At 50.8% G+C, this 25,400-nt stretch overlaps 1 protein-coding gene across 1 annotated transcript; it reads left to right on the top strand.

Moving 5' to 3' along the window:
• Positions 1–436: 436 nt before the first annotated feature.
• On the top strand, positions 437–23,768 carry LOC144148472 (prolyl 4-hydroxylase subunit alpha-1-like). Its single transcript, XM_077680009.1, has 8 exons — positions 437–512; positions 3,888–4,134; positions 5,887–6,135; positions 11,985–12,233; positions 13,151–13,313; positions 13,678–13,869; positions 20,583–20,858; positions 23,320–23,768. Exons 1-8 carry the CDS (start codon positions 437–439, stop codon positions 23,548–23,550), a joined length of 1,683 nt encoding a protein of 560 aa, XP_077536135.1. The 3' UTR covers positions 23,551–23,768.
• Positions 23,769–25,400: the final 1,632 nt, after the last annotated feature.

A 25,400-nucleotide genomic window follows, 5' to 3' on the forward strand; every position in this document is an offset into this window, starting at 1 on the left:
CCCGTGGGAAGATGCGGGCGGGTTTTTTGCTCCTCGTGGATGATTACTCCCGCTACCCTGAGGTTAGAAGCCTGAGGTCAAAAGCTGTGGACGGCCGTAAGGTCGTCCACAGCTTCTGCAGTCGTCGAGGTGCTCAAGAGCATATTTGCTCGACATGGTATCCCAGAAGTTGTGAGATCGGATAACGGGCCACCCTTTTCCTCACATGAGCAAGAGGTTTGTCGACTCCTATGTGTTCACCGTTGGGACCAGCAGCCCACACTTTCCTCAGTCCAACGGAGAGGCTGAAAGGATGGTCCGAACACTGAAGGAACTGCTTGTCAAATCGAGTGACCCACATCTAGCTTTACTCAGCTACAGAGATACCCCGGGCGTGAATGGCGTCAGCCCAGCTCAACTCCTAATGGGGAGGCAACTCAGAACTAGCTTACCGAAGATGAAACAGTTGCTGCAACCGTCCTGGCCTGCTAGAGACACAGTGGCCACAAGTGATGCATGTTACAAGATGAAAAGTGAGTGCAACTTCAACCGGCACCATCCAACTAGGCCACTTCCTCGGCTGGAGGCGGGAGAACGAGTGTGGGTTCGACCTGAAGGAGTTCGAGCTACAGTGTTAAGTGAGGGCCAACGACCTCGCTGTTATTTTGTAGAGACTGATCAAGGCGCAGTCCTGCAGCGTAATCGGCGACACCTGTAGGGGTTCTCACAGCTGAATCAAACGGACCCTGGAATTCCTATGGGCACAACGCAGGGTGCTTCTCGTGCAAATCCAACGCTGTAGATACCGAACGCTGCACCGAACGTAGCAACAGACGTCGGCAGTGACCATCGAGACGATGGTGTTACGAGAATGCGTAGTGGTCGCCGTTTAGTTCCACCAGCCCGTCTGAACTTGTAAAGCTACACAAGTTCTTGAAGGAAGGAGGTGTTGTGGTGTCCCCTGGTTTCAGCCTGCTGTCTGGTGGCGCCGCCCGTGACGGGGGACACAGGGGGGCGTGCCCAAATAAAGTACTTCTTGTTGTGACGCTGACGGCTGCGGTGGTGTCTGCTCTGGCCCCGACGAAAACAGCGTTGGGGTCAACATAAACACAACAATACGAAGGACACTGGTTTGAGCTGCCGGCTCTTGCCTCCGTTTTTTTCTTTTCATCTTTAAATTGAACTATAATTTTTATTCTTTAGGGTAGTTTCGGTGTTTTAAATGATTTTATTGTGTGCGTTAGGTTATCTTATGTTATGTTTAGGTTAAGTTTCCTAGCTTCACGTCATCTAGAGCGATGCAGTGCCAGATGCGGCAATTTTGTTATAAAACGCCGGTTGACGTCGATATAGTGGAATAGTTATAATAGCGTCGGATGGCACTGTAGACACTGCCAACGGAATAACGAGTTTTTGACGGATGGTGTAATCGCCCCTAGCCAATCCACACGAGTTGGTATGTTGTTAGGCATACGTCCAGCTGACCTTAACGTAGAACAAACGATGGGCTAAATTACGTTAAACTATGTCAAGCAAGCTGTGAGTTCCAGTAGACGTCGGACCTCGAAACGTGAAGTTACAGCTAACTTGTTAAATCGGACTTGTGTCTCACGACAGCTTTAATCGGTATTGAACAATCAGCGGCAATCAGCGAGGGGGCGGCAGCGAGGGGGCGGCAGAACAATCAGCGAGGGGGCGGCAGAAAGTTAGATGGGCAGATGAGAACAAGAAGTTTGCGGGGATAAATTGGTCACAGTTGGCACAGGACCGAGGTAATTGGAGAATAATGGGAGAGGCCTTTGCCCTGCAGTGGGCGTAGATAGGCTGGTGATGATGATGATGATGATGATGATGATGATGAACAATCAGCCCTCGTGGGTATGTTCCTACGCCGTCGCAGCCAACAGGAATTTGGATAAGAAGTTCTGGCCATACTTTTCGGCGTCACAAGTCAGAGAGAGAGAAGAGAGAGAGAGAGAGAGAGAGAGAAACTTCGTTGGACATCTTTGGTGAGTGGAACAACTCGACTGTGGCAGATCGCGCCTGCCACCGAAGAGACCTCCCACGGCCACTACCACTACTTCGAGTATCTACCCTAGAAGAACTGCTGGTGGAAAAAGGGAACCTCCGCCGCGCCACGCGTGCTTTACTTCCACCGTTTGGAACTGACCTCCCCAGTGGGCTCGCTCGCTGGGAGGAGGTCTTGTTGCGGAGGCTTCGAGTTAGGGTGGCGTTATCCCCAGCAGTTACTCACGCTTGGCCTCCCCGATACCAGGCCCCGTTTGCGGACACCTGCCCCTTCTGTGTGACTCCTGCGCCAGAAGCTGACGTTGAACACCTGTTGTGGACTTGTTCAGGTCTTAGAAACGCCAGAATCTAACACCTCGGAGGCACAGGGCTCCATCCTGGGAGACCCCCCGATCTTAAGCGTTAGATATGGGGACCCCAGTACCGGTCTATTCTTGGCTTTCTGCGTGCAACTGGTGCAATGTTGTACCTATAAACCTCCCTGTTTTGCCGTAGGGCAATCTATCGCATAAAAAAAGAGGGAGGTTCCGGGTGGGCACTTCTTCAGGCGACGGCGAGGAGCCCGTGGTCCTTGGCTGCGTCTGCCGCCAGGTGAGCAACTGCAACTTGTAGTTTTGTTCGATGAGGTGCAGTTGTGGTGGCTCTTCTGGACCGGGGACGCGTTTCTGTTTAGCCAAACGAGCCAAGTGTTGCTCGTACATCAGCACGGATCAAAAATACTGACACTAGATTCATCCAGGGCTGGGAAGGGGCCGTGGACTCGGTTCGTATGTCCGCCGTCCTACATTTATGGCAGGTGCGCGCCCGGCTGAAGCTAGGAGCAGCGACGACACGCGTATGCCCAGGCCAGTGGTCGTGTTAATTTCGATCTGCAGCGTGGCACGGCTCACGCTCTAGGCCACGCATCGCTGATGATTATCGTGGTGGGATGATGGTTGTAACGTGCACTTGTAACGATGACAGTGGCACTGAAAGCAGATGGTGATGCTGCCACTACAACATCATCGCCATCACCATCCATGGGACGCAATGAAGCCGAACTCATAAAACGTTCATAAATGCAACCTCTGCGTGAATAAGCACCTCCAAGAGTATTGCAGCATTTGTTAGCCCGTCCACAGTGCATGCGAACGGCGCGTGCTCGCACAGGACGCCATTGCAAGAGCAAAGAAGACGAAGAAGAAGGGCAGGCGCGATCCAGAAGCGAACGTGACGGCTTCTCTCTTCTAGGGATTATAGCCACCTTCGTCATGCATGGAAGCCGATGTTTTGTGAATCAAGGATATGCGAGGTAGCAATCACTAAACTTCGGTGCAAAATTCCACCATCAAATTTTTATCTTTATAAATCTGGTCTGGCTCCATCTCCGCAATGTACGTCTTGCGACGAACTAGAAAATATAGAGCATTTCCTGTTTAACCGCCGCAGCTTCTACCCAATGCGACGCCCGCATCTGGAGTCAACCTTTAGACGCCTCCACCTTCCGCTATCTACTCCCGAGGTGCTGTCATTAGGTGCTTCCGCCCAGGAGTCTGCCACAGGGATTTTGTGTTCGCCCTTCACTCTTATGTTGCGGCGACAGGGCGGTTTTCCTGCTATCCAGCTAAGCAATGCACATTTATTTAGTTTTTCTTCCTGACTCTACTTTCATATTATACATATTAAAAAAAATTCAGTTCTGTATTTTCTTTTCTGTATTTTGAGATCTCAAAAATTAGAGGTCATATCCTGATTAGGTACAAAGCTTATTTGCCAATCCCCCGCGTGGGTATGTGCCATGGTATGAGGCAACCAACCAATCAGAAGCGTACGTGACGGCTCAATGGCGACGCTCGCACGACGTGCCCCCTCGATAGAATGCCTCCTGTTGGCGTTGATAGGTGCCGCGGCGCCTCTTCTGGGCTCGTCGAGCGCCGAGATGTTCACGTCCATCGCACACCTTCGCTTCTTTCAGAGCACGGAAAAGCAGGTGGCGCTGGGCCTGGCGGAGTACCTGAAGCGCGAGCAGGAGAGGCTCCAGTCCTGCGGCGAAATGCTGGACTACATGCTGGCCCTGGACTCCGGCCTAACGCTCGATGGCCCCGATGACGACGACGACGACGACTATGATATCGACGATGACCACCCGTGAGTCAACGGCTCTTGACGATGCCTCTCAAATTTATCGCATTGTACCTTCTAGCGCTGGCCAACGCCCTTTGGGTGCTGTTATTTTATCGACTACATCCTTACGATCATCACCATGATAACGGTGCCACATCAACTCCGGGACATGCACTTTAAGGGAGGCGAGAACGTTTAATTGAATAGTGACTGTTCCGTGAGGCCCAAACGTCTGCAAGCTTAGCTCATTTTGGTAGCATCTCCAGAACATTAAAAGTTTGGAGTAATAAAAGAGAATACCGAAATTTTTTCCCACAAGGCCGACCAAGCTACAGTCGCCATGAGCAGTATAGCGCTTCAAAGAGCTTCGAGTTTTCCTCTTGGTGACTGTTCACTAATGCATGCGGAAAAGAGGCCTTGCTTTAACCCCTAAACGCCGAAGAAGTGCTCTAGCAGAACAGCTGTGTGACGCACCGCGTACCTTTGGGGGGTAGAAATCTTTTCGCTTTTACAGAAGCGTCTTTCGCATTGCACGTTTTGCAGGAATCGGCCATCTCAACGATAAAACTGCTCTTAAGCGTTATACATGTGCATTCCCGCGCCACGGGAAACCGTAATGATCCGCCGAGTTTAAACTTGTAAGGGGCAAGGGTGTTTTGAGGTAAACTATCGAGGTTAGGAGAGGTGTGAAGGTGAAGTTTCATACTTGAAGGCTAATAGGTTCATCAGACAAAATGAGTTAATGCGAGATTTCGCACATTTATAAAGGCGGTGCTTTTTCCCGTGGCCCCGAAAGAAGTAAAAGCGGCACAAAGTTGTCATTCGGCCCGCGTAGTAAGCATAACATCATGAAGAAAAGAAACATAACCCACGCATACGTCATAAAAATTCCGGGGAAAAAAAAAACTGAAACCCTCATTTGAGTGCAGCCGCTGTGGAGACGAAACGGTTGTCTGCTGATTGAAAATCCTGCTTAGTATGAAAAAAAAACGAGAGCACCATGAGTCCTCTGTGCGCGTGCATGCGCTCGTTTATACTCGGTGACAACTTAAGAACGGCACCGACGATGATGATGATGATGATTTCTATATCACGCATTCATAGCAAACCCCTTTCAAAACGCGCGCACACTGACGTCACGGGTCCGGCGCTTTGGCGGAGTGATACACTACATGAGGTGGTGCCGTTCTTGAGTTGTAACCGAGTATAGTCTCTAAATGTGCAGGGGATTTTCAGGAACGTAAAACACTGAGGAAGACGCTAATTTAGGTGAAATTCTATTATGACGCCAAGGGCCATCCCAAAGTAACGCCTCGCCGCATTCCCCTTTCTCGTTGAGCAGATTAGTGCACAGCGTTGAAAGAACGACGGCACAGATTTAAACCAACCCGTCTTCACTTGAACTGTATAGAAAGCTTTGGCTGCTGACAACACGGCGGGCGAAGCGGTTTTTAATGCCAATAGGTTACACGCAAGGTTAAGTGGCGGCCCTGCATCATATGGTCTCTTTTTTTTGCCTGCTCAAAGCAGCTCTGAGCAGCTCCAAGCAGCTCCGTATTTTATTTGCCCATAGAACATCTATGGCGGGAGCAGCTTTGGGCTGCTTGGAACTGCTCAGAGCTGCTCTGAGCAGGCAAAAAAAAGATACCTATAGTAAAGTGCCCCTTGTGCGGCGAGGTCACGGTATGCGCGGGTGCTCCTTTCAGTGTGATTCCACCAGAAGCCAAGGTTCAGTGAGATTTGTTATTGTTCTTATGTTTGATCGATGCATTTCAGAGTGGGAAAGGAGCGCCCCCTGACGGCCTACTTGCGCACCACGTGGCTGGCGGAAAACTTTCCGGAGCTGGTGTCAGACCAAGTCTACGCGACGGTCGCCAACAGGCAGCCGCTGGTGCTGCCCAAGAAGAGTGGTGCGAGCGCCCGGTTGTGGCCCACGGACGAGGACCTGACGGGCTCAGCCATAGGTGTCTGCCGCTTGCAGCACACGTACGGGCTCAGCGCGAAGCAGATGGCAGAACTCAGGAGGTGCGCCATTCCCTCGTATTCCCGATAGTCTGCCTGTCTTTCCATCCATCCATCCATCCATCCATCCATCCATCCATCCATCCATCCATCCATCCATCCATACATCCATCCATCCATCCATCCATCCATCCATACATCCATCCATCCGTCCGTCCGTCCATCCATCCATCCATCCGTCCGTCCGTCCGTCCGTCCATCCATCCATCCATCCATCCATCCATCCATCCATCCATCCATCCATCCATCCATCCGCCCGTCCGTCCATACATACATACATCCACATTCATACATACATACATACATACATACATACATACATACATACATACATACATACATACATACATACATGCATGCATACATACATACATACATACATACATACATACATACATACATACATACATACATACATACATACATACATACATACATACATACATAAATACATACATACATACATACAGCGAATCAGAAAATGGGAAATGAGGGGCTCGGTGAAAATAGACAGAAAATAAGGGTTGGCAGTCAAGAAAACCTCAGAAAGCAAAGGGGAGGTTGTGGTGGGTCATAGAAAGAGATGAAGAATTTTTTTAGTCAAAGAAATTGGTGAAAAAATGCCCGCCGGGTGGCATCCGAACCCACGACCTCCAGAATACCGGTTTTCTGGAGGTCGTGGGTTCGGATCCCACCCGGCGGGCATTTTTTCACCAATTTCTTTCTGACTCAAAAAATTATTCATCTCTTTCTATGACCCACCACAACCTCCCCTTTGCTTTCTGAGGTTTTCTTAACTGCCAACCCTTATTTTATGTCTTACATACATACATACATACATACATACATACATACATACATACATACATACATACATACGACATACATACATACATACATACATACATACATACATACATACATACATACATACATATGGACAAGTGAAACACGATCACGAAAATATTAACCAGAACACACATATAGCGCGATTTCATACAAAGCGCAGCTCAATAACTGTTACAAAGTTGGGAAATGTGGCTTTTGAAATATACGATTATCGCGTATTATTTGACCTTGTAGCGCCACCATCATCTTCTTCTTAAGCGCTACCATCATCATCAGCAGATCGGGCAGCTGGCATGGAAGACTCAGCACTCGGCACCCGGTCTGGAGCGGCGCCCCAGTTCTACACACCTCGTTCCGACAATGGCATGGCCAGCCCAACCCGAATAAACGTGGGCTCGTCCGCACCGCCTCAGCGGCCACCTACAATTTGGTGACCCGTTCAAGCGGCTTCGCCATGGCTTCGCAAAGCTGCTTCCCCAGCCACAACGCGGACGACGGCACGCGAAGAACGTTCCCCGCCCTCCTAGACCTTCCCTGGCTGATTCCATTTGACTCCATCACAAACCACGCTGCATGGTTCGTCATCCTGGAGAGCCATTTTTATGTAAATGACATCTGGTCCCCGGCATCCAGTTACCTCGTGACATTACAGAAGCTACCTGCTGACCTCATTGAGCAGTTCCAGCTGCCGACCCCAGGCCCAAGTCCGTATGACGACTTAAAAGACACTGTCCTCAACCATTACGGCATGAAAACCCGGCAGACGACAACCCCAACAGAACCTGCAGCCGTTACCACCATCAGTCCTCCTCCGACACCGCCCTCAGCCCATGCACCCGAACCCTCACTAGGTGACGGGTCTGCGATCATGGGCGCGTATCTCGAGCTCCCAGCCACACCTACACCGACGGGACTCACAGCCGACGTCGTCCCGGACGTCAACCGGCCGGAGCCCTCCTCCTCCCCTACTACCACCCCATGCCCGGGCTCCGTGCAGTGGCAGCATAACTCGCACGAGACGCATGTCGTGGCTCCCTATGCCGACCCCGATGTGCTCACGTCTCCTATTGTGGTGCCGTCAACGCCTGGGCCGGAGTCTGGAGGGAGTGAGGCCGCTAACCATGGCGACTGCACCCCGGCCTCACAACTCTCAGAGCAACACGCCCAGGTGTGCCCTGAGGAGCGCTTTTGCAAGGCATCCGCGACTGGTGCGCTGCCTCGGGCGCCACGAGAGCGTTCCGGTGCGCGTGGCCTGCGGAACGACCAAGCGCAGCGCGGCGCACCCGCGGAGCGCTTCCAACCTCGTCAGTCGCTGATGTCGCCGCCAAAGGAGCGCGATGCTGCACCTCGACGCCGACATCGCCATCTACGGCGGAAGCACTCGCCAAGAAAACGAGTTTCGTTGCTGACACTCCTGCGGCGCACTCTCGCGAGTAACCGGCGTCGTCTTGCCCAGCGTCTCTCGCATGCACGCTGTGGGCGGCGACTCGGGATTCGTGCAGCTGTTCATCGGCGTTCTCAGAGTTGGAGGTCTCGTTGTGGCCGAGGTCAGTGCAAGCATCTTGCCACGGCCTCACGTCGAACCCGCGCCGCGGGGCTGCACCTGAACCCGTGCTCGGCACTTCATCGTCGGAAATGCCAGCCTTTTCGCGCATGCAGCCGAACGTCGGTGTACCTGCGTAGTAGGTGGCTGTTCAACGAGCGTCCATTCTGCAAGCATCGCCTGGTCGTCTATGCAGTGGCCACGGCTGGCGTCACTTTTTCTTCCGGGCTGCTACATCCTACGCCAACTCGCCCCATCCTCCACTCCCAGCCCCGTCCACCAGAGGTTTCCCCACATCCCGGACGCTACCTCGCCGACGACCAGTACCGTGCCGTTAGTCATCCCCTGCCACTTGACCTCTGACTGCCCACGGACTCTTCCTGACTACGGACAAATTGTGCATACCTGTACATAGTGCATAGTGTATTTTCCTGCATTGTTATTTAAATTTGTCACTTTACGCTCTTCACGCTAGGGGGGAGCCCTGTAGCGCCACCATTATCTTCTTAAGCACCACCATCATCATCAGCAGATCGGCCAGCTGGCACGGAAGACTCAGCACTCGGCACCCGGTCTGGAGCGGCGCCCCTGTTCCACTCACCTCATTCCGACCATGGAATGGCCAGCGCAACCTGAATAAACGTGGGCTCGGCCGCACCGCCTCATCGGGCGCCTACAACCTAAACGAATCGTATTTTTCAATTTTGAGTGTTCTGGATTATATTTTGTGTTCGCATTTCATTTGTCCATGACTGTACATACATACACGCAACACGCATACATGCATGCATGCAGGCATGCATACACGCATACATACACGCATAGTTACATGAATACAGACATGTATGGATACATACATACATACATACATACATACATACATACATACATACATACATACATACATACATACATACATATAGTGAACTCCCGTTAAGACGAACTGGAAGAGACCATGATAGTTTGCTCGTCATATTAGAAGCCCTCCCCAAAAAGAAGCAGCAACAAGCCCAGGTGCATGGAAATATCTTGCTTTATAACGGTGAATTAAGTAGACTTACAATGGAAGAAAAAGACAAAACATATGATTGATTTGAGTGGGTAACTTGATAGAAGACTGCCTTCTGGGGTCTGCCTGGTTTTATCTACTCCAAACGGCGACGGAGAGCGTATACACCCGCTACCTCAAGCGACAACGCAGCAGAGACACTGATTGAACTTGTCGCTTTCTCGTCGGTGACGCGGTGGGACTCGCGACGCGAACCGACGCGAATTCGCATGCTCCCGCTGAGAAACGGCATTGGTCAGATGGGCTGTTACGTTTCCGAACAGGAAGTCCCTGTCGTTTTTCCTTCTACTTTTCTTTTATCCTCCTAGTTTTGCGTATCTCTCCTCCGGAGCAGAGCGGCCACAAAACTTAATCTCGCTCTTTTTCGTTCCTTGCTTTGCCGCTGACTCCACTGGTTGAATATTGGGAGAAGTAGCTTTATCCCCGCGTCTTTTAGGGGAGAAGCACCTTAGGGGCTCGGGCTGTCGGCGTCTTCTGCCGTCTGATGTAGTCACGGTACTAAAACACCAGGACACTCGTTTTGCAACGTTTCGCGCTAGAACGTTTTTTGCTCCGTGGGCAAAAACTCGTTCTTGCAGAACACACCGGTACACTCGTTTTTCAACGCCTCACGCTACTTCTTAGCATACTTCTTAGCTTGCTGCGGCGTGTGACACGGAGACAACTTACGGCCAGTCTGTCTCTCCTAAATCCGGTTCAACGAAAGAGATGGCGCCACCGCCTCAGCAAGGGCGCGATTGCTCCACTCACCAGCGCTTCTACGGCGTTCAATCAGCGCTCGCCGTGTGCTAGAGAGAGACTATAACATGAATACACTTATACACTGCATCCTTCGCCCCTCTTAAGGTTTCACGTTAGTGGAGACGCCCCGGACTTTTTTCTCGCTCCCTCCCGTCCTCCGTGGCGCGAATTCGCTTCGCGCTGTGGTTTTCGTTTACTTTTCTTTCCCTCTGGTCGCGTGAATGCCCCGCCGTACCCCGCTAAGACAGCCATGTTCTCTACCCTGAATCGTCAGCAGTGGTGGTCACCCCGAAAGTTGTTCGTCTTAACCGAAGCGTATACGTACAAGGCTGTTCGTCCCAAGCGGATTTTTTTTCATTGGATGTATTAAAAAAATTCGGCATAAGCGGGAATTCGTCTCATCCGAGTTCGTCTTAACGGGAGTTCACTGTACATACATGTACATACATACATACACGCGCCCGTCCGTCTGTCTGTTCGTCTGTCTCCACAGAATGCTCTGCGACTGGACTGTGTAGTGAAAGACTACCGTCACTGTATAATACCCTGTAAACTTGTGTAAGGAAAGTAGTTTCTTTTTATTTCCGGCGGCGATTTTGGGGGGGCGTGGCGCATACTCCAGAAATTATTTCCCCCCGTTTAAAAATTGGTCAGATTGTGGCTGCAGCAAGGCATTTATTTTGGTTGCACTACCACTTACGGTGTCTTCGGTGCTGAAGCCGACTGCTCCGTTGCACTTGAAACAGCGCCGCACAAACAACAAAAAAATTCACGCATCTCCACGAAGTGAATCATGACGAGTGGGCGAAGCGCTGGGCATCGTTCTTACCGTAAATCACCCGTGGCATTTCCCACCCGTGCATGTAAATGAGTGACAACGCATGTGGACAGTATATACAATTCCAATCAAATCCAATCCGATAAATCCAATCCAATCCAATCCAGGTCTAATCCATTTCAAATTCATTTCAATCCAATCCAATCCAATACTCCTCGCGCATGCGCAACAGTCTGTACACGGACGCCAAGGGAGAAGCCACGGACAAAGCGAAGCCTTCGCACCTAAAAGGCAGTCAATGCCACGTAGGCTACGACGCTGCCTCAAAAGAGGGAGAGAGAACTCGTAGCGTTGCAAGTCAGGCAAGATGCCCTTTGGTAGTTCACGCGCTACGTAGGGAGATCGCGGGTGGCGTCTCAACGCGGCTGTTTAGGTGGGTGCTTAGAAAAGCAAGTGTGGTTAATAAATGAACTTTTTTTTTCTTCAAATATATTAGTTCGAAAAACGGGATGCGGAATATCTTGGGTGCGGCCCTTACTCGAGATTATGCGCATACCTTTAATGGGATTGATTCGGCTGTCAGAGATGCACCGAGGCTTAGAGTAAAACATCGGACTATTTCAGCTGCTCATCATGCAACCACAAATTCAGCGCGGTCCAAAAGCGCGAAAATGTGCACTTGAGTGTTCTCTAGTTTGCTTCTAACCAGGGCTTTCATTAGGACTTTGGCATCATGTGAAGTTCAAGGCCCGGTCTTCCGAAGAATCATCGACGCTGTCACAGCAGCAAGATTGAACATTGCGCGATATTTTGATTGATTGATTGATCGATTGATTGATTGATTGATTTACGGGACTCCCTCCCTTGTGCAGCCCCTTGCTTAACGTGACGGCACACGACCGACGCGAGGTGGCGCGGCGTTGCTGCGATGGTGACGATTTGGGCAACGCCATTGGCTGGTGGACCTCGAGCCTGGACGCCCTGGAGGAAGAGGGGGACGACCCAACGGACGACTGGAAGTCCATCCTGAATGCGATGGCCAGGATCACGCTGCGCGTCCAGAACAAGAAGGCCGCCTTCCGCCTCCTGTCGGCTCTGCACGACGGAGCGCCCACGCACGTGTGAGTGAGCGGGCAACCAGCGGGAACGTATACAGTCAAAGATCGTTATAACGAATAGGGGTACAGCAAATCGTCGAATACTGCAAGCGAAATCCGAAGTCTCGGTGGCCGTGCTGAGATTCATGGCTCTGGTGCAGTTTCGGCATTAACGCACAAATTTTGCTGGTGGTGTGGCAAAAACTAGCATCCAAGACAGCGGGGAAAGTCAGAGCTTCTCCACAAAAATCCGCTACGTTGAACGCGCTGGAACGAAGGTTGTGGAGCGAAAGCTGCGCTTGTGCGAACACAAATGCGAACACAACGCGGACACAAATGCGGCGCAAGACAATACAAGAACGCTGCGCGGCGCAGCGCGCTCTGCAGGCGCGAACGCGAAGGAAACTTGGATGCATGGAGGAAAGAAAAGTCCTCCATGCTTGGATGCAGCCAAAGCCTCCTTGTATCATTTTCTGATTGCACGTGCCCCCAAGTTCCTCTTTTTCCCTCTCCGCGTCTCCGTACCCTTCCCTTGGAAAGAACGAGCAAATACAGGCTTAACTGCGGAACCACATGAGGCGCTTGCTTGACCTTCACTCAACCTGCAGGTCAGAGCGACGCTACCAGGGCGAGGATTTTTCTAGGTTTTTACCTGGAGGAATGGATATTTCGCTCTTTGCAGCACTCTTCTCAATATGAGTATCGAAATCATCGATTTTGGCTGGTAATTTGCACTGTGCGTGGGGTACTTCAGCTGTGATCCTTTGTTAATTGCATACTTTAAGGGAGACTATACGGAAAAAGGGTTTTCTAGAGGTTGAAAATTGTTTTGCAGTTGGCCTTCAAAACTGCGCTGCAAGGTGTCTCGTCGGGATGTCCTCGAAGGAAGCTCGTTAGTTCTCATTGTTCTAACTTTAGTTTTCGTTGTGATCAATCCACAGGCGCGACCAACTCGTCGAAGCGGTGCTCGCCGACGAGAGGATGAAATACTCGGAAGTGGCGCTCGACACCGAGCAGTTCGAGCAGCTCTGTTCATCCAACCGCACGAGTATTGAAGGACGAGCCTCGGCGCGACTTCACTGCACCATCCTCCATATTACTGGAGTAAGTGGCGGACCATGGTGATTCGCAGCAGGTTCGCGTGACATCGCGTGTTTGGTTTTGGATACGCGAGGTGACGCCACATTACAAGGGCGGTCGAGATCGCCAAGATGGCCCCAGGTTTCCCATAGGCGATTTATGATTTGTTTTCTAAACAAGCAGGCAAGATCCGGCCGGAGCTGTTCCCGTTAGTAAAAACAGACGACAATGCGACCTTCGCGTTAAGTTTGAGCTCAAACAGAAGAGCCGCTCGCTCGGAAAAAAAGTTTAAAGACGCTCACTTATCGTTCTAACCCGTTATATGCGTCAAGTTGAACGCTATTAGCCCTTGTAATATTGCAACGGAGTCGGCTTATTCATCCCGCAGGACGCTATGCTCCGGTGGCGCCCCCTGCACGTGGAGGTCCTGAGCGAACAGCCCCGCATCGCCCTGGTGCACAACTTCCTCACCGGCCGCGAGCAGCGTGTCCTGAAGGAACTCGCAGAGCCTCTACTCTTCAGGGCCGTCGTCTACACTCCGGACAACACTCGGATGACGGCTAAGATACGCATTAGCAAGGTACGCGGCGCCAACGGTAGCTGGATAGGTGAACGCTGCTCTTGCGAACGCTGAAAAACCGTCGGTATGTGTGAAACGGAATTGACGTAAAGTGCAGCTTTCAATGTTGTTTACCTTGTCATTAACGCCAGTGTTAAAGGGGTCCTGAAATACCTTCCGCCAATGCATAGATCTACATGTAACCAAATAAGACAATGTATTAGCAATCTCCTCCCGCAAGAATTTTGTTAAAGCGATGAGTATTAGCTGAGAAATCGTAAATCAAAAACCGCGCATTATCGTCGCGCCGCGTTTCCTCCTCTTTTCAACTGTTGAAGGCGCGCAAGCACTGCCTCCCATGATGCTGCGCTAGTCAGCGGTGACGTACTTCCGCATTACGCTCCTCCGACTGCCGTCTGCTACGGGCAAGTTTTGTTGACACCATGAATTCCGCACTCCGCTCAAGGATGGATAAGCGAACGAAAAATCTGGCCGCATGTGTGCGGTGGCCTGGCCTTGCCCTTTCGCGGTGTGCGTTGCTGCAGTGCAGCACGTGACTTTTAATCGGCGGCGAACTCGCAGCCGCTGGGGAGGATCTTGCGCTCGGTCCCTTTCATGCACCGCGCACTGTTTATCCAAAAAGCGCCGTATCAGATGTGGCCCCGCTGGTGCCGGGTCTTATTTTGCGGTGGTGGTAATTCCTGCCGGCGCCATGTGAAAAAGACATTTTAAGCCGATACAGAACCCGTGCACAAAACGCTTCAATCATGTGACCAGTTCAGCTTGGGGCGACGCGTGGTGGAGAGCGGCAACGTTGGCTAAACATGCTCCGGCGCGGCTTTGAGCTTCCTAGCGCTGGAGCGAGCGCCTTTCTTTGACGATCTCAAACATCGGTTGCCTTGGCAACAAGGCACAAACCGCCCCAGAGGTCAATTACGGTTGCGTGATCCCGGTTCAGCTTGGGGCCCCACCTCGCGGCATATGGGCACTGCAGGCATACTACTCACTCTCATTTGGAAGTGCGAGATGCGTTTGGCATTACAGGAGGCGATGGTGTGTGTGTTGTGGACGCCTTTGTTTCGTGATGAAATGCGACGTTGTGCTTCTGCGGGTGGATAGTGCTTCCCATGGCCTGGATTATCTTTCTCGAGCGACGTACGACTCAACCTCGCATGGGGTATGTGCAGTGTGCGTAGCTAAAAGCCATCTCGGCTTGCGCGCCAGAGTTTAGTGACTTGCTGTTCGTCCCCGCAAACCGCGCGCGAGGTGAGTGCCGAATTTACGAGGGGCAGGAGGAGGCAGCCCATCGTCTGTCAATCGCGGTTCAGACTTGCAACGCATGTTGTGACGTTGTGTTCGTTCGAAACGCATCTCTGGATTGTTTTGAAGTGGAAAAAAATGTATCCGTCAAACCCGGGCATTCGGCTCAGGGCGTTCTCTGCGATTTCACGAAAGAAGTGCCACGGGGCTGCAACGCTTTCTTTATGGGACGTACTCCGGTAAGAGAATATCCATGTCGTGTTATGGCCGTGTTGCATTCAATACGAACGGTTAAGCGTTTGTTTACACTTGTTTCGTTTGTTGTAAAATGTCCAAGCACTCCGGCACTACGCTGGCAGATCAGTCGGCGAGTCGACGCTGAGCAGACGACTCATCTCTTTGCCGGAAGTGCGTGAAAAAGCCGCCCAATAGCAGGATGTCTAGCTCATGACGAACATCGGGGAATCGATGATGTAGACATGTGAAGATGGCGGCGTCCAAAAACACGAAGGAAAGGGTGAGAAAAAAGCGACAAACTTTGCAACAAAAGTGTGAGCTTTCCGCTGCGCGTAAAAGAGTAATACTTGGCCCAGATGACCTTGACGACCCAATCTAACGATTGCGCTACTTCATTTAGTGTGCTCAAAATGCCTTTCAGGGCCCCTTTAAGAACTGCAGAGTGGAGTTCAAGTGGCACCGGTGCACAGCACAGGCGTCATGCAAAAAATAAATGGCTCCAATCCACACTGTGAAGGTGGTTGGAAAGCAAAGCTTTAAGCGACACCCACACTTGCCCATGCGATGCCACTTGAATTCACACGCATGGCTCTACAAAGAGTGAAAACAGAGATTCTCTCAGCCGTTACCCGGAATTCGCGGGGGCGGCGTCCCGAACGCAGCAGCGTCGGCCACGACTGGGCTAGAGCGGCCGACGCCACCGCTGTAGACCGGCCTTGCGTCGGCAGAAAGAAAACGGAGATGCGCGTCTTTGGAAGGGTGAGACAGCGGAACCTAGCCATCCTGATGTGCTAGCTCAGGGCTACACCACCGCGCGACACAAGCGCAGACACCGAAACAATTCGACATATGAGCTTAGTGATTCCCATTTATACCGATTTAAACTAGGTAGTTGGTTTAGCAAGTTTTAGAATTGCGCGATATCTGAGAGGACTTTTATAATCACTATTTATCAGTACCAGTTGCTCCTTTCGCGTTTTGTAATACATGTTAAAACACAACAAAATTTGCATTCACCAGTTTAGAAAACGGAGACGCATTCGTGGGAAGCAGTGTGCAAAGATAACGTTTTTCTAGAGGCCAGATGTCTGTATGTGGTCTCTACATTTTGTTTTCCCGTCCTGCAGACCAATCCTTATCGTATCTTTGCCGTACGACCACTCGATTCCGTCGGGCCCAGATTACCTAGGAGGTGCGGTCGAACAAATTAATCAAGCTGTGCGAAGGAAGCGCGCAATATACGCGAAGCTGCGCCAAAACAGGCCCAAAACAACCGTCGCTAACGCGGACGACAAAGCCGTCCGGCCGACGCGCCCGCATCAGGCACGAGCGCACGGGGCAACGCTGGGTAATAGCGCCCTATCGCCGCGCCATCTACGCTGTGCTCTGTCATTCCCCGTCCCCAGCCGCGTTAAGGCACATTCCCACTGGCGATGCGCCTCGTCGCGCGACGAAAAGCGACGTCGCAAAGCGACGAGCCGGCCGTCGCTTTTCGGCGTTTTGCGACGGCGGAGCCGATCGCTCTCGGTCCGAATTCCCTCGTCGCGCGACGGCCCCGCAAAACCGGTAAGCCAATCATGGCCGCGGAGTAGGCTGACGTAGCCGGAAACGAAACGTTTCTTTACATCCGGTAAGCAAACGCTGCGGGCGGGCGGGCGAGGACGAGCCGCCGCCTCCACCGCCGCTGGCTCGCTCGGCCAGGCGCTTGGCCCTCTATCGCTGTGCCCGCCGGTCGGGCCGGCAAGCAACTTCCCATGTGCATCGGTTCTTTGGTCAGTGGCTTCAGCGTACGCGTGCACTAATCAACGAATAGCGTGGAGAAGCGCGTATGGATTGTAAAAGCAAGTAATCATCGTATAGAGCTAGGTGGACAGCGGGACGGTAGGTTGACTTGCAGCCTCATCGTTCTATCGGCGACTGGTAAACACGCGTAGAGTTCGGTGGCGTCAGAACTTTGCGCCTGTGAAAAGAAGCGACATTTGTGGGCCGTGATGCGGGTGTTGTGGCGTGAAAGCAAGCGTGTGCATTTCTTCGTGCAATAATATGTTGAAAGAGCCTTCTTGAGTTTGTTATTTTCTGCTCCTCCCGCAACCCGCAAATGTTTTCGGCATTGCTCCGGGTTAGTAGCATGTGTTTTAGTTTGATTTCTACCTGCTTTTGTCGCGTAACATCATTTTCTTTGACTGCGAATGGTTGACGCACCAACGAGGTCGTACAAGTCGGGAAGCAGCTGCGCTGAACGCAGTCGATCGCATCATCGCTCATCGCAAGTGCGAACACCACCTCAAGGCCTCATCGCGCGACGCGCGCCGTCGCGCGATGAGACAAATCTACAGTGGGAATGTGCCTTTATGAAGAGAAAATACAACATCGTTTAATTTGAAAGAACGAGGATTCAGTATCTCACTCAGCTCCATTAGAGCCACAAAATATGTTTTTAACGAAAAAAAAAGCAAGAAGTATTCAAAACTTTCAAATTTTGCGCCACAGTGACGTGTTGTGAGCAAGAATGACGTCATATGGGCCAACAATAAAACATAATTTTCAGTGCGTTAACTGCACGTTAGCATTCAAGTGATGCGGTCAAATGGAACTACAGGCCCCATTACAGACGTCCAGTCATGTCTCGTCGCGACAGGTCAGTTAGGCGGCCGCCAATCGCACAAACAAGGTTCCGTGACGTCATAGAAAAGTTGCGGGAAATTGGCTCGGGGGTCGCGACTGCTTCAAACGTTTTCTTTAATATCTCCGTTATTTGTTCGAAGATTGCGATGATATTGGTATCATTGTTATCGGGACTAAGCAGTCTTCCTAATAAACCCAACTTGTATTTTCTCTTCATGGCTCCTCTTGCAGCACACGGCTCGAAGGAACCGTTGGCTGGTAGATATAGAAAGCTTCGCTTTAAAACTGCGTTGAGACCACCGTGCTTGTGGCATTTTTGTTCTTTCCTCGCATCTTGGCGCAGTTTACAGGAAGCTCATCGTCTTTCATTGCCGCTACGCGCTGTTGACTTGATTTACGTATTTAAGCCAGCATACGCAGCACACATTCGCGGTCTGCGCCACGTTGCGCTGTTAGCGAAGGCGTTCCTCCTCTGCGCAACACTTCTTTAGGGCCCGGGTGCCTTGGACGCTCCGGGAACGCGTATTCACGTGCTACTCGCACGAATCGGCGTAGGCAAGAACAATATTTCGCGGATACCAGCGCGCCATATGGTGGTTTTTAGACACCCAGGTTGTAGCTTCTCGCCACCAGAGTGGCAGGCGAGGAGGCGCCGCCGGGCTACTAGCGGCGCATTCGGCCAAGGAACAGCACCAGTCGCATCCCCGCAAAACACCGCCAGAGAGGCAAATAAAAAAAAATTTGAAATTCGACACTCAAAATAACCGAGTTCTTACCGGGCTGGAAAAGTCAGTGTGTGAGGGCAAAACCAAGCAAAACCATAAAAACGGTAAAAAATATGCAAAATTGGTGCTGTTAAACAAAGAATCGGTGAACATTGATGAATAACGCATGGAAAAAACAATTTGTTGGCGTGGTTCCGTTTACTTCTTGTTGTTGCAATAGCTTCGCTCTGTTTTGTCGTGTCTATGCACTGATCCGAGTACGCACCTTTATTGTTATTAAATTCCATATTTTGCCCTCTGTCCAGCCATAGGCACGTTACCAATAAAAGGCAACAATAGTTAAGTTACAGGTATACCTAAGCCGAAAAAAATAATTGGTATAGATTCAGTTATAGTGAGTTTCCGAAAGTAACTTGTTACAATTCAAAGTAACGCCGTTACTATTGCGTTACCGTTTGCCTCTAAGCCGGACCCCATTGTTTACTTGCGTTCTTCTATAGAGAACGCTGGCTTTTGCTGAAATCGTACTAAATTTTGCTGTTGCTGCGAAACACTTAACTTAGGGCCCTGATTTTTGAAGCACAAAGATCTGTGATGGGCGAAATCGACGGCCAACCTGCTTAAAGAGGTACAGCGTTTAATGCAGGAAGTATTGCAGAAGCATTTACCTGGTCCATTTCTAGAACGCATTCTGGTATCATCCGTTATTCATGGAACACCAAATCATAATACTGCTCCAAAGGGACCGCGAAGACAACGAAAAAATCCCTCCATCTCCACGAAGTGAATGATGATGAGAGGGGCGAAGCTAAAATGCTTATTGGTAAAACCGTGAAACATTCGCCCACACATCATATAAAGACTCTACACGTCAAGCTTTCCACCGCTCCGTTGACAAGCCCGTCGACGACGTCGATGCTTGTGGTGATTATGTAGGGCTTGTTTTGGACGATGAGAATCTCCATGGGTAAGTTGGCGAATTCGGTGTGTGACATTTTAGCCACCTTGGCCGTCGCCTTCTGCAGAGCGTCTTGTGTCGCGTACCCCCGGTACGTGTCTTCAGCTCGCAGGCGACGAACGACAACCTCTTCTTCTTCCTCTCCCCGTTGTTCGGTAGCAACGAACGCGTTGAACGTTATGACCTCTTCGGCCAATCTTTCGTAGGCCAATCCCTAGGGGGATCCTGCCACAATCATCATCAATGTGCCGTGTACGGCCGGGACAGGGCCCGAGCAAGAGGAGCTTCGCCCCTAAAACGTTTCTATATTCAAAGGATGTTGTTGTTGTTGTTGCTGCGGCAGAAACATTTATTTGAGCCGATACAAATAGAATAAGATGAAGGTGGGTGGCCTCTCCTTAGTTTAGAAAACTGTCAGCGACCCTTGCTGCTCTGGCCCGCGAGTTCAGGCGGTCCCGAATCTCGAGTCGGCACGCACTCCCACTGCTCTGGGGTGGGGTAAGGCAGATGATTATTCGGGTGGTTGGTGGATGCTCGTGCGGGGTGGTACATCGCAATTGGGCATGGCAGGTTGTGCAGCTGTAAGGGTATGTAGTGCGATATATGTGACGAAGCTTGATAGGATTGTTGAAGTATGTTTTGGTCTGGAGTCGGCGCCATACTCAAGCGTCGTGCGCGTTGAGGGAGGGCTGAGGATGTGGGTAATAAAGGGCTCTCTGACGGCCCTGGAGGAGGACGTCAGTTTTAGCGACCATAGGTCTTACTATAGCCCTTAAAGTACGTTGTGGCAAACCAGACATGCGGGCGACTTTAAGAGCTACAGACGTTGTGCACGCGGAAGCTTGAACAAGAGGGGCCAAACTACGGACGCCGAAGCAAACTCTTCCCCTGCACCACCTGCCGTGTGCCACGGCCACCCATGCGTGCAGGTGGCGTGGCTGAAGGACGAGCACCACCCGATGGTGGCCCGGCTGAGCGCGGCCGTGTCCGCGGTGACCGGCATGGACGTGGCGTGCTCCGAGCACACGCAGGTGGTCAACTATGGCGTGGGCGGCCACTACACGCCGCACTACGACTACATACCACCCTACCAGCGTGCCGTCCGCATGGTCAGCGCCACCGGACAGCGCGCCGCCACCTGGCTCATGTACCTGTCCGACGTGAAGCGCGGAGGGAGCACTATCTTCCCCAAGCTCGGACTGGAGGTGTGTGCCACTTCTCGGTAGTAGTACGGTTGTAATCCGAAATATGTTTTGCGAAAGCATTGGTGACTCGGTTGGTGCAAAATGCGGTACCTGTCTTGCACACGGACTGGACACACAATGGTCGATAATGTGAATGCAGAATTGACCAAAAAGTTTTGTGAATAAACTTGGAGCTAGACCGGAGTCGAAGCAGTACCTCTGGAATGCAAGAAGAGCTTGCTTCCCCGACGACACGATGGCTGGGTGGCTCTTGGTATGCCTAAATGGGGACCTAGTAGAGACGTTGTGGAATTCAACATATATTAGAGATGTGTACTTATGGTAAGTAACTACCCTCTCACTGAATGTCTCCTTTGATTTTCGATGCGAACGCGGGTATGTGGTGGCCTGTCGCTAGGCCTAATGTTAGATTTGTGCTCTACGTCGCCAACTCGTACCCGTAGCTTTACCTACAATGAATTTTACGGTGACGGTTTCAACCGCTGCGAAGCTCAACGTTACGCCTACCAGACGTTCATGCTATATATAGGCTTCAGTAGAAAGGAAAGTTGAGCTGGCTGTATCTGATTCATATTTAAAGCGCGGACAGACGATACACAAGAAGAAATAGTGTTGTCTTCTTGTGTATCATGTGTCTGCGCTTTAAATATGAAATAAATATGAACTATGTAGAGGCCTCACCTGGGGCGATCGGACAAGCTCTCAGTCATATAAATGCGATAAGGAGGAAAAGACGCGAATGAAAAAGGAGGATGGTGACTATGAGAGGACAAGAGGACAGACGCGAAGAGCGCGCCGTTGCCCAGCCCAGCGACGCAACACTCACCAGAGTAACAGGGCGCTATGGTGAAGCACAAAATACACGCATTTTCCGTTCGGCAATTGCCATTATACTGATTACGCATTCACTGCATCATTAGGAGGGCTAGGTGTACATGTAATTTTTTCCTCGGCGCCGATAGACAGGTGTCTATGGTCACTTTTGGGTGGCCCACGTAGCTTTGGAAGTTAAAAATCCCATTATTTAGCCATAAGCTACACCGTTGTTTTGTTTGTGTAATCACCTTTAAAGCTCCTCAAGCCATTTCACGCATATCACACACTCAAGAAATTAAATCAATCAATCAATCAATCAATCAATCAATCAATCAATCAATCAATCGATCGATCGATCGATCGATCGATCGATCGATCGATCGATCAATCAATCAATCAATCAATCAATCAATCAATCAATCAATCAATCAATCAATCAATCAATCAATCAATCAATCAATCAATAAGAACTGCGAGCTGGGATTGTTGGTAAATGTTCATGGTGGTAAAAGCGCTACGACGACGAGGACAAGCAAGTACACGGGACAAAGCGCTTTGTCCTATGTACTTGTTTGTCTTCGTCGTCGTAGCGCTTTTCCCACCATGAATCAATCTATCGACCGACCGACCGACCGTGACTGAGTGAGTGTCAGTCAGTCAGTCAGTGTCAGTCAGTGCCATTCAGACAGTCAGTCAGTGTCAGGCAGTGTCAGTCGGTCGGTCGGTCGGTCGGTCGGTCGGTCGGTCGGTCGGTCGGTCGGTCGGTCGGTAAATAAACAAACAAGCACTACCAGGGCCCATCGGAAATCTTTGCCCGTAATCTTAAACTTGGCAATTTGCACTGTTTTCACACATTTCGTGGTTGGTGCACGCAAACCATCTATCATTTTTTTAGTGACAAAGGCAGCGTACGCTTCATTATTTCCCAAATATCCGCAGTCTAAGTCAGTCTACACATCTTCCCTCCCGTGGTTTGCTTCGGCACTCTTAACTTGCCGAGTGTTGTCATCCAGTCGTGTAGTGTTTTGTTGCCTAGACTTAAAGGGTGCTTGCTGAATTGTCTACAAAACATTACTTTCGGCTTATTCATACTCACCATTTTCTGAGCCTAGCTTTTGCAGCATCCCTTGGTGATATTCTCGCAAATCACTGAACAAGGGGATGTCATCCGCAACTCTCAGATGGTTCAAACGTTCTCCGTAATGTTCGGGGGGCTGGCGACAAGACACTGTCTTCCAGCGACCTTCAGTGTTCCTGTCGTGGCTTCAACTTGAGTTGGAAGTGAGTTTATTTCTTGAGACCGGAAGTCATCAGAGATGACTGCCTATTCAGAGATCATTATTAGGAGAAGACAGCGCGGTTTACACACGGACACAGAAAAGAGTACTTGACACACACGAGCGCTCGTGTGTGTCAAGTACTCTTCCCTGTGTCCGTGTGTAAACCACGCTGTCTTCTCCTAATCATGTTAAACCAACACGCCCAGATAGCCACGTTAGTGCATTTCATCTATTCAGAGATCAAGAAGGCAAAACTGTAAGAACACGGCCGTAATGTTTAATGCAAGGTATCGCATTCCACTGAGTGTGCCGTGAAAGCTACGCCGTGAGAATAATTTGACCTAAATGGCGCGTACTGTCCGCAGGTGGAGGCGAAAGCTGGCCGTGCCCTTTTCTGGATCAACCTGCTGCCGAAGCAGAAACACGGCTTCCACTTCGAGCATCGCTTCAAGTACGGCCTGCTCAGCGAGGGGGACAACCGCACGATGCACGGCGCCTGCCCCGTACTCGTTGGTTCCAAGTGGATTGCCACCAAGTGGATACACGAGCTGGGCCAGACTAGGATTCCGTTCGACTGGCCTGGCAGATGTCGCTAAAGAAGCGACAATTACACGCCGTGCACGCATGCGCAGATGACGCCCCGCCTGTGTCCTCCTCTTCATATTAGCGTATATTATACACGCAGCCAGGGAAAAGCGACCGGTGGCGATTGCCAAGTTGTTCGGAAGTTTCCAGTTTTGCAGGCACTTCTGGCCAAGGGGAACTTCCGCTTCGGGCCTTGCGTGTGGTTGTGTGGCACCTTATAGGATCGCGTAGAATATTAACCCTGTTGTCGAAGCTTCAATTTTCTTTACCAGTGAAGTAAAAGCTATGATGCTAACGCTACCATTACCTTTATCGTCATTACTATTGCAATCGTACAAAGAATTGTACCTGAATGCGTATACATAGTTTTCAGGGGACGTCACGTCCGTGTTTTTTTTTTTTTTGTTTTTGGTGCGGTCCACCATGTTAGAGAACCTGCATACGAATGCGGCAGTGTAACCGGCAAGAACTTTCGAGCGTGTTGTTGCTGCTTTTGCGTTCAGGCTGCACGTGATAGTCGCCTGTGCAACGCGATGGCTGGCTTTCATCCATCGTACTTCGAAAACCTGGTGGGCCCTGTACGTGCGCGTTACAAATCAAAGATTGAGATGTTCGAGGGTGTTGACCCGTACGAGCTGCGCATCGGGAAAGATGCGTCGCGGATGCGGAGCTACTACCGTCCACTGTGTACCCGGACATCTATGACTACCTCGTCCTTGCCACAGACTATGCAACTCAGGAGGATATGAGAATGTTCAAGTCCCTGGATGCGTTCAACTTCTTTACGAGTCGATTTGTGAAGTGCTTGGGAGCAACGCAGCTGCCGTCGAAACGTGTGATCGTGTTGAGTGAGGTAAGAACACGGAATATGCGTGCTTTTTTCGTTCTTGCATAAGAAGCTGCACCTGCGCGAAAGGTGCAAAAACTGGTGGTATCAGTGGTACTGCGCGCAAGCCGGTGTCGGCAGACTGGCGCCACATCATCGCGACTGCACTCGCTCATTTGTGGTGTCAGTACCGCCAAACAATACTGATGGGGCAACACAACTCACCTGTGTGAAGTCGATCTGCTAATGGAGTAACCATCCGCGTGCTTTATTCGTGCTGCATTTTGGCTTTTTAAACATGCCATTTAAATAGTACAGCCAGTGGCAGGCTAGCAGGCGCACTAGCGCAAGGGTAGCCACTTTTCTGTTTAGCCGTGCACACCACTGGGTGGACAAACTCTTTGTTAAAAAAAAACTATCACTCTGGCTTCAAACTTTTTTTATTTTTATTTTTTTAGGTGAACCATTCACAGGGGCTTAGAGATCTACCACTGAAAGCATGGATCTTAGCCATCGCCGATGAGCCAGTCATCACAGCCCACTGCACGTGCATTGCAGGTGAAGGTGAGGCTTGCTCTCACGTAGGATCAATGGTGTTCGCTGTTGAGACTGCAGTAAGAATCCGGGACGCAGCTGCTTCGCAACTTGTCGTGCCAAGAAGCGTCTTATGAAGAACTAGGTTTCCTCATTCACCGTGCCGAGAAGTTTCTGGAAGAACTGATCATCAGACAAGGGATGGTACAGCATGTTGAAAGCAGCACACGAGAGCAGTCGAAATGCACAATGTGGTACGCGTACCGGGCTGGGCGCATCACTGCCTCCGTCATGAAAAGCGTGCGCTGCACTAGTACCGAAACACCTTCCATTTACTTGCTAAAGAAAATCTGTCACCAGGAAATGCAAAAGTTTTCCACTCCTGCCACAACGTAGGGTCTAGATCACGAAGCTGATGCAATAAACAGCTACGTCGCAGGAATGAAAAATCAGCATGTCAGTTTTGCTCATTCAAAATCTGGCTTGTGGCTCTGCAGTGAC

The sequence above is a fragment of the Haemaphysalis longicornis genome, unplaced genomic scaffold, assembly GCF_048455015.1.
Source record: "Haemaphysalis longicornis isolate Haplotype H1 unplaced genomic scaffold, Haemaphysalis longicornis Haplotype H1 scaffold_8, whole genome shotgun sequence".
Lineage (NCBI taxonomy): Eukaryota > Metazoa > Arthropoda > Arachnida > Ixodida > Ixodidae > Haemaphysalis > Haemaphysalis longicornis.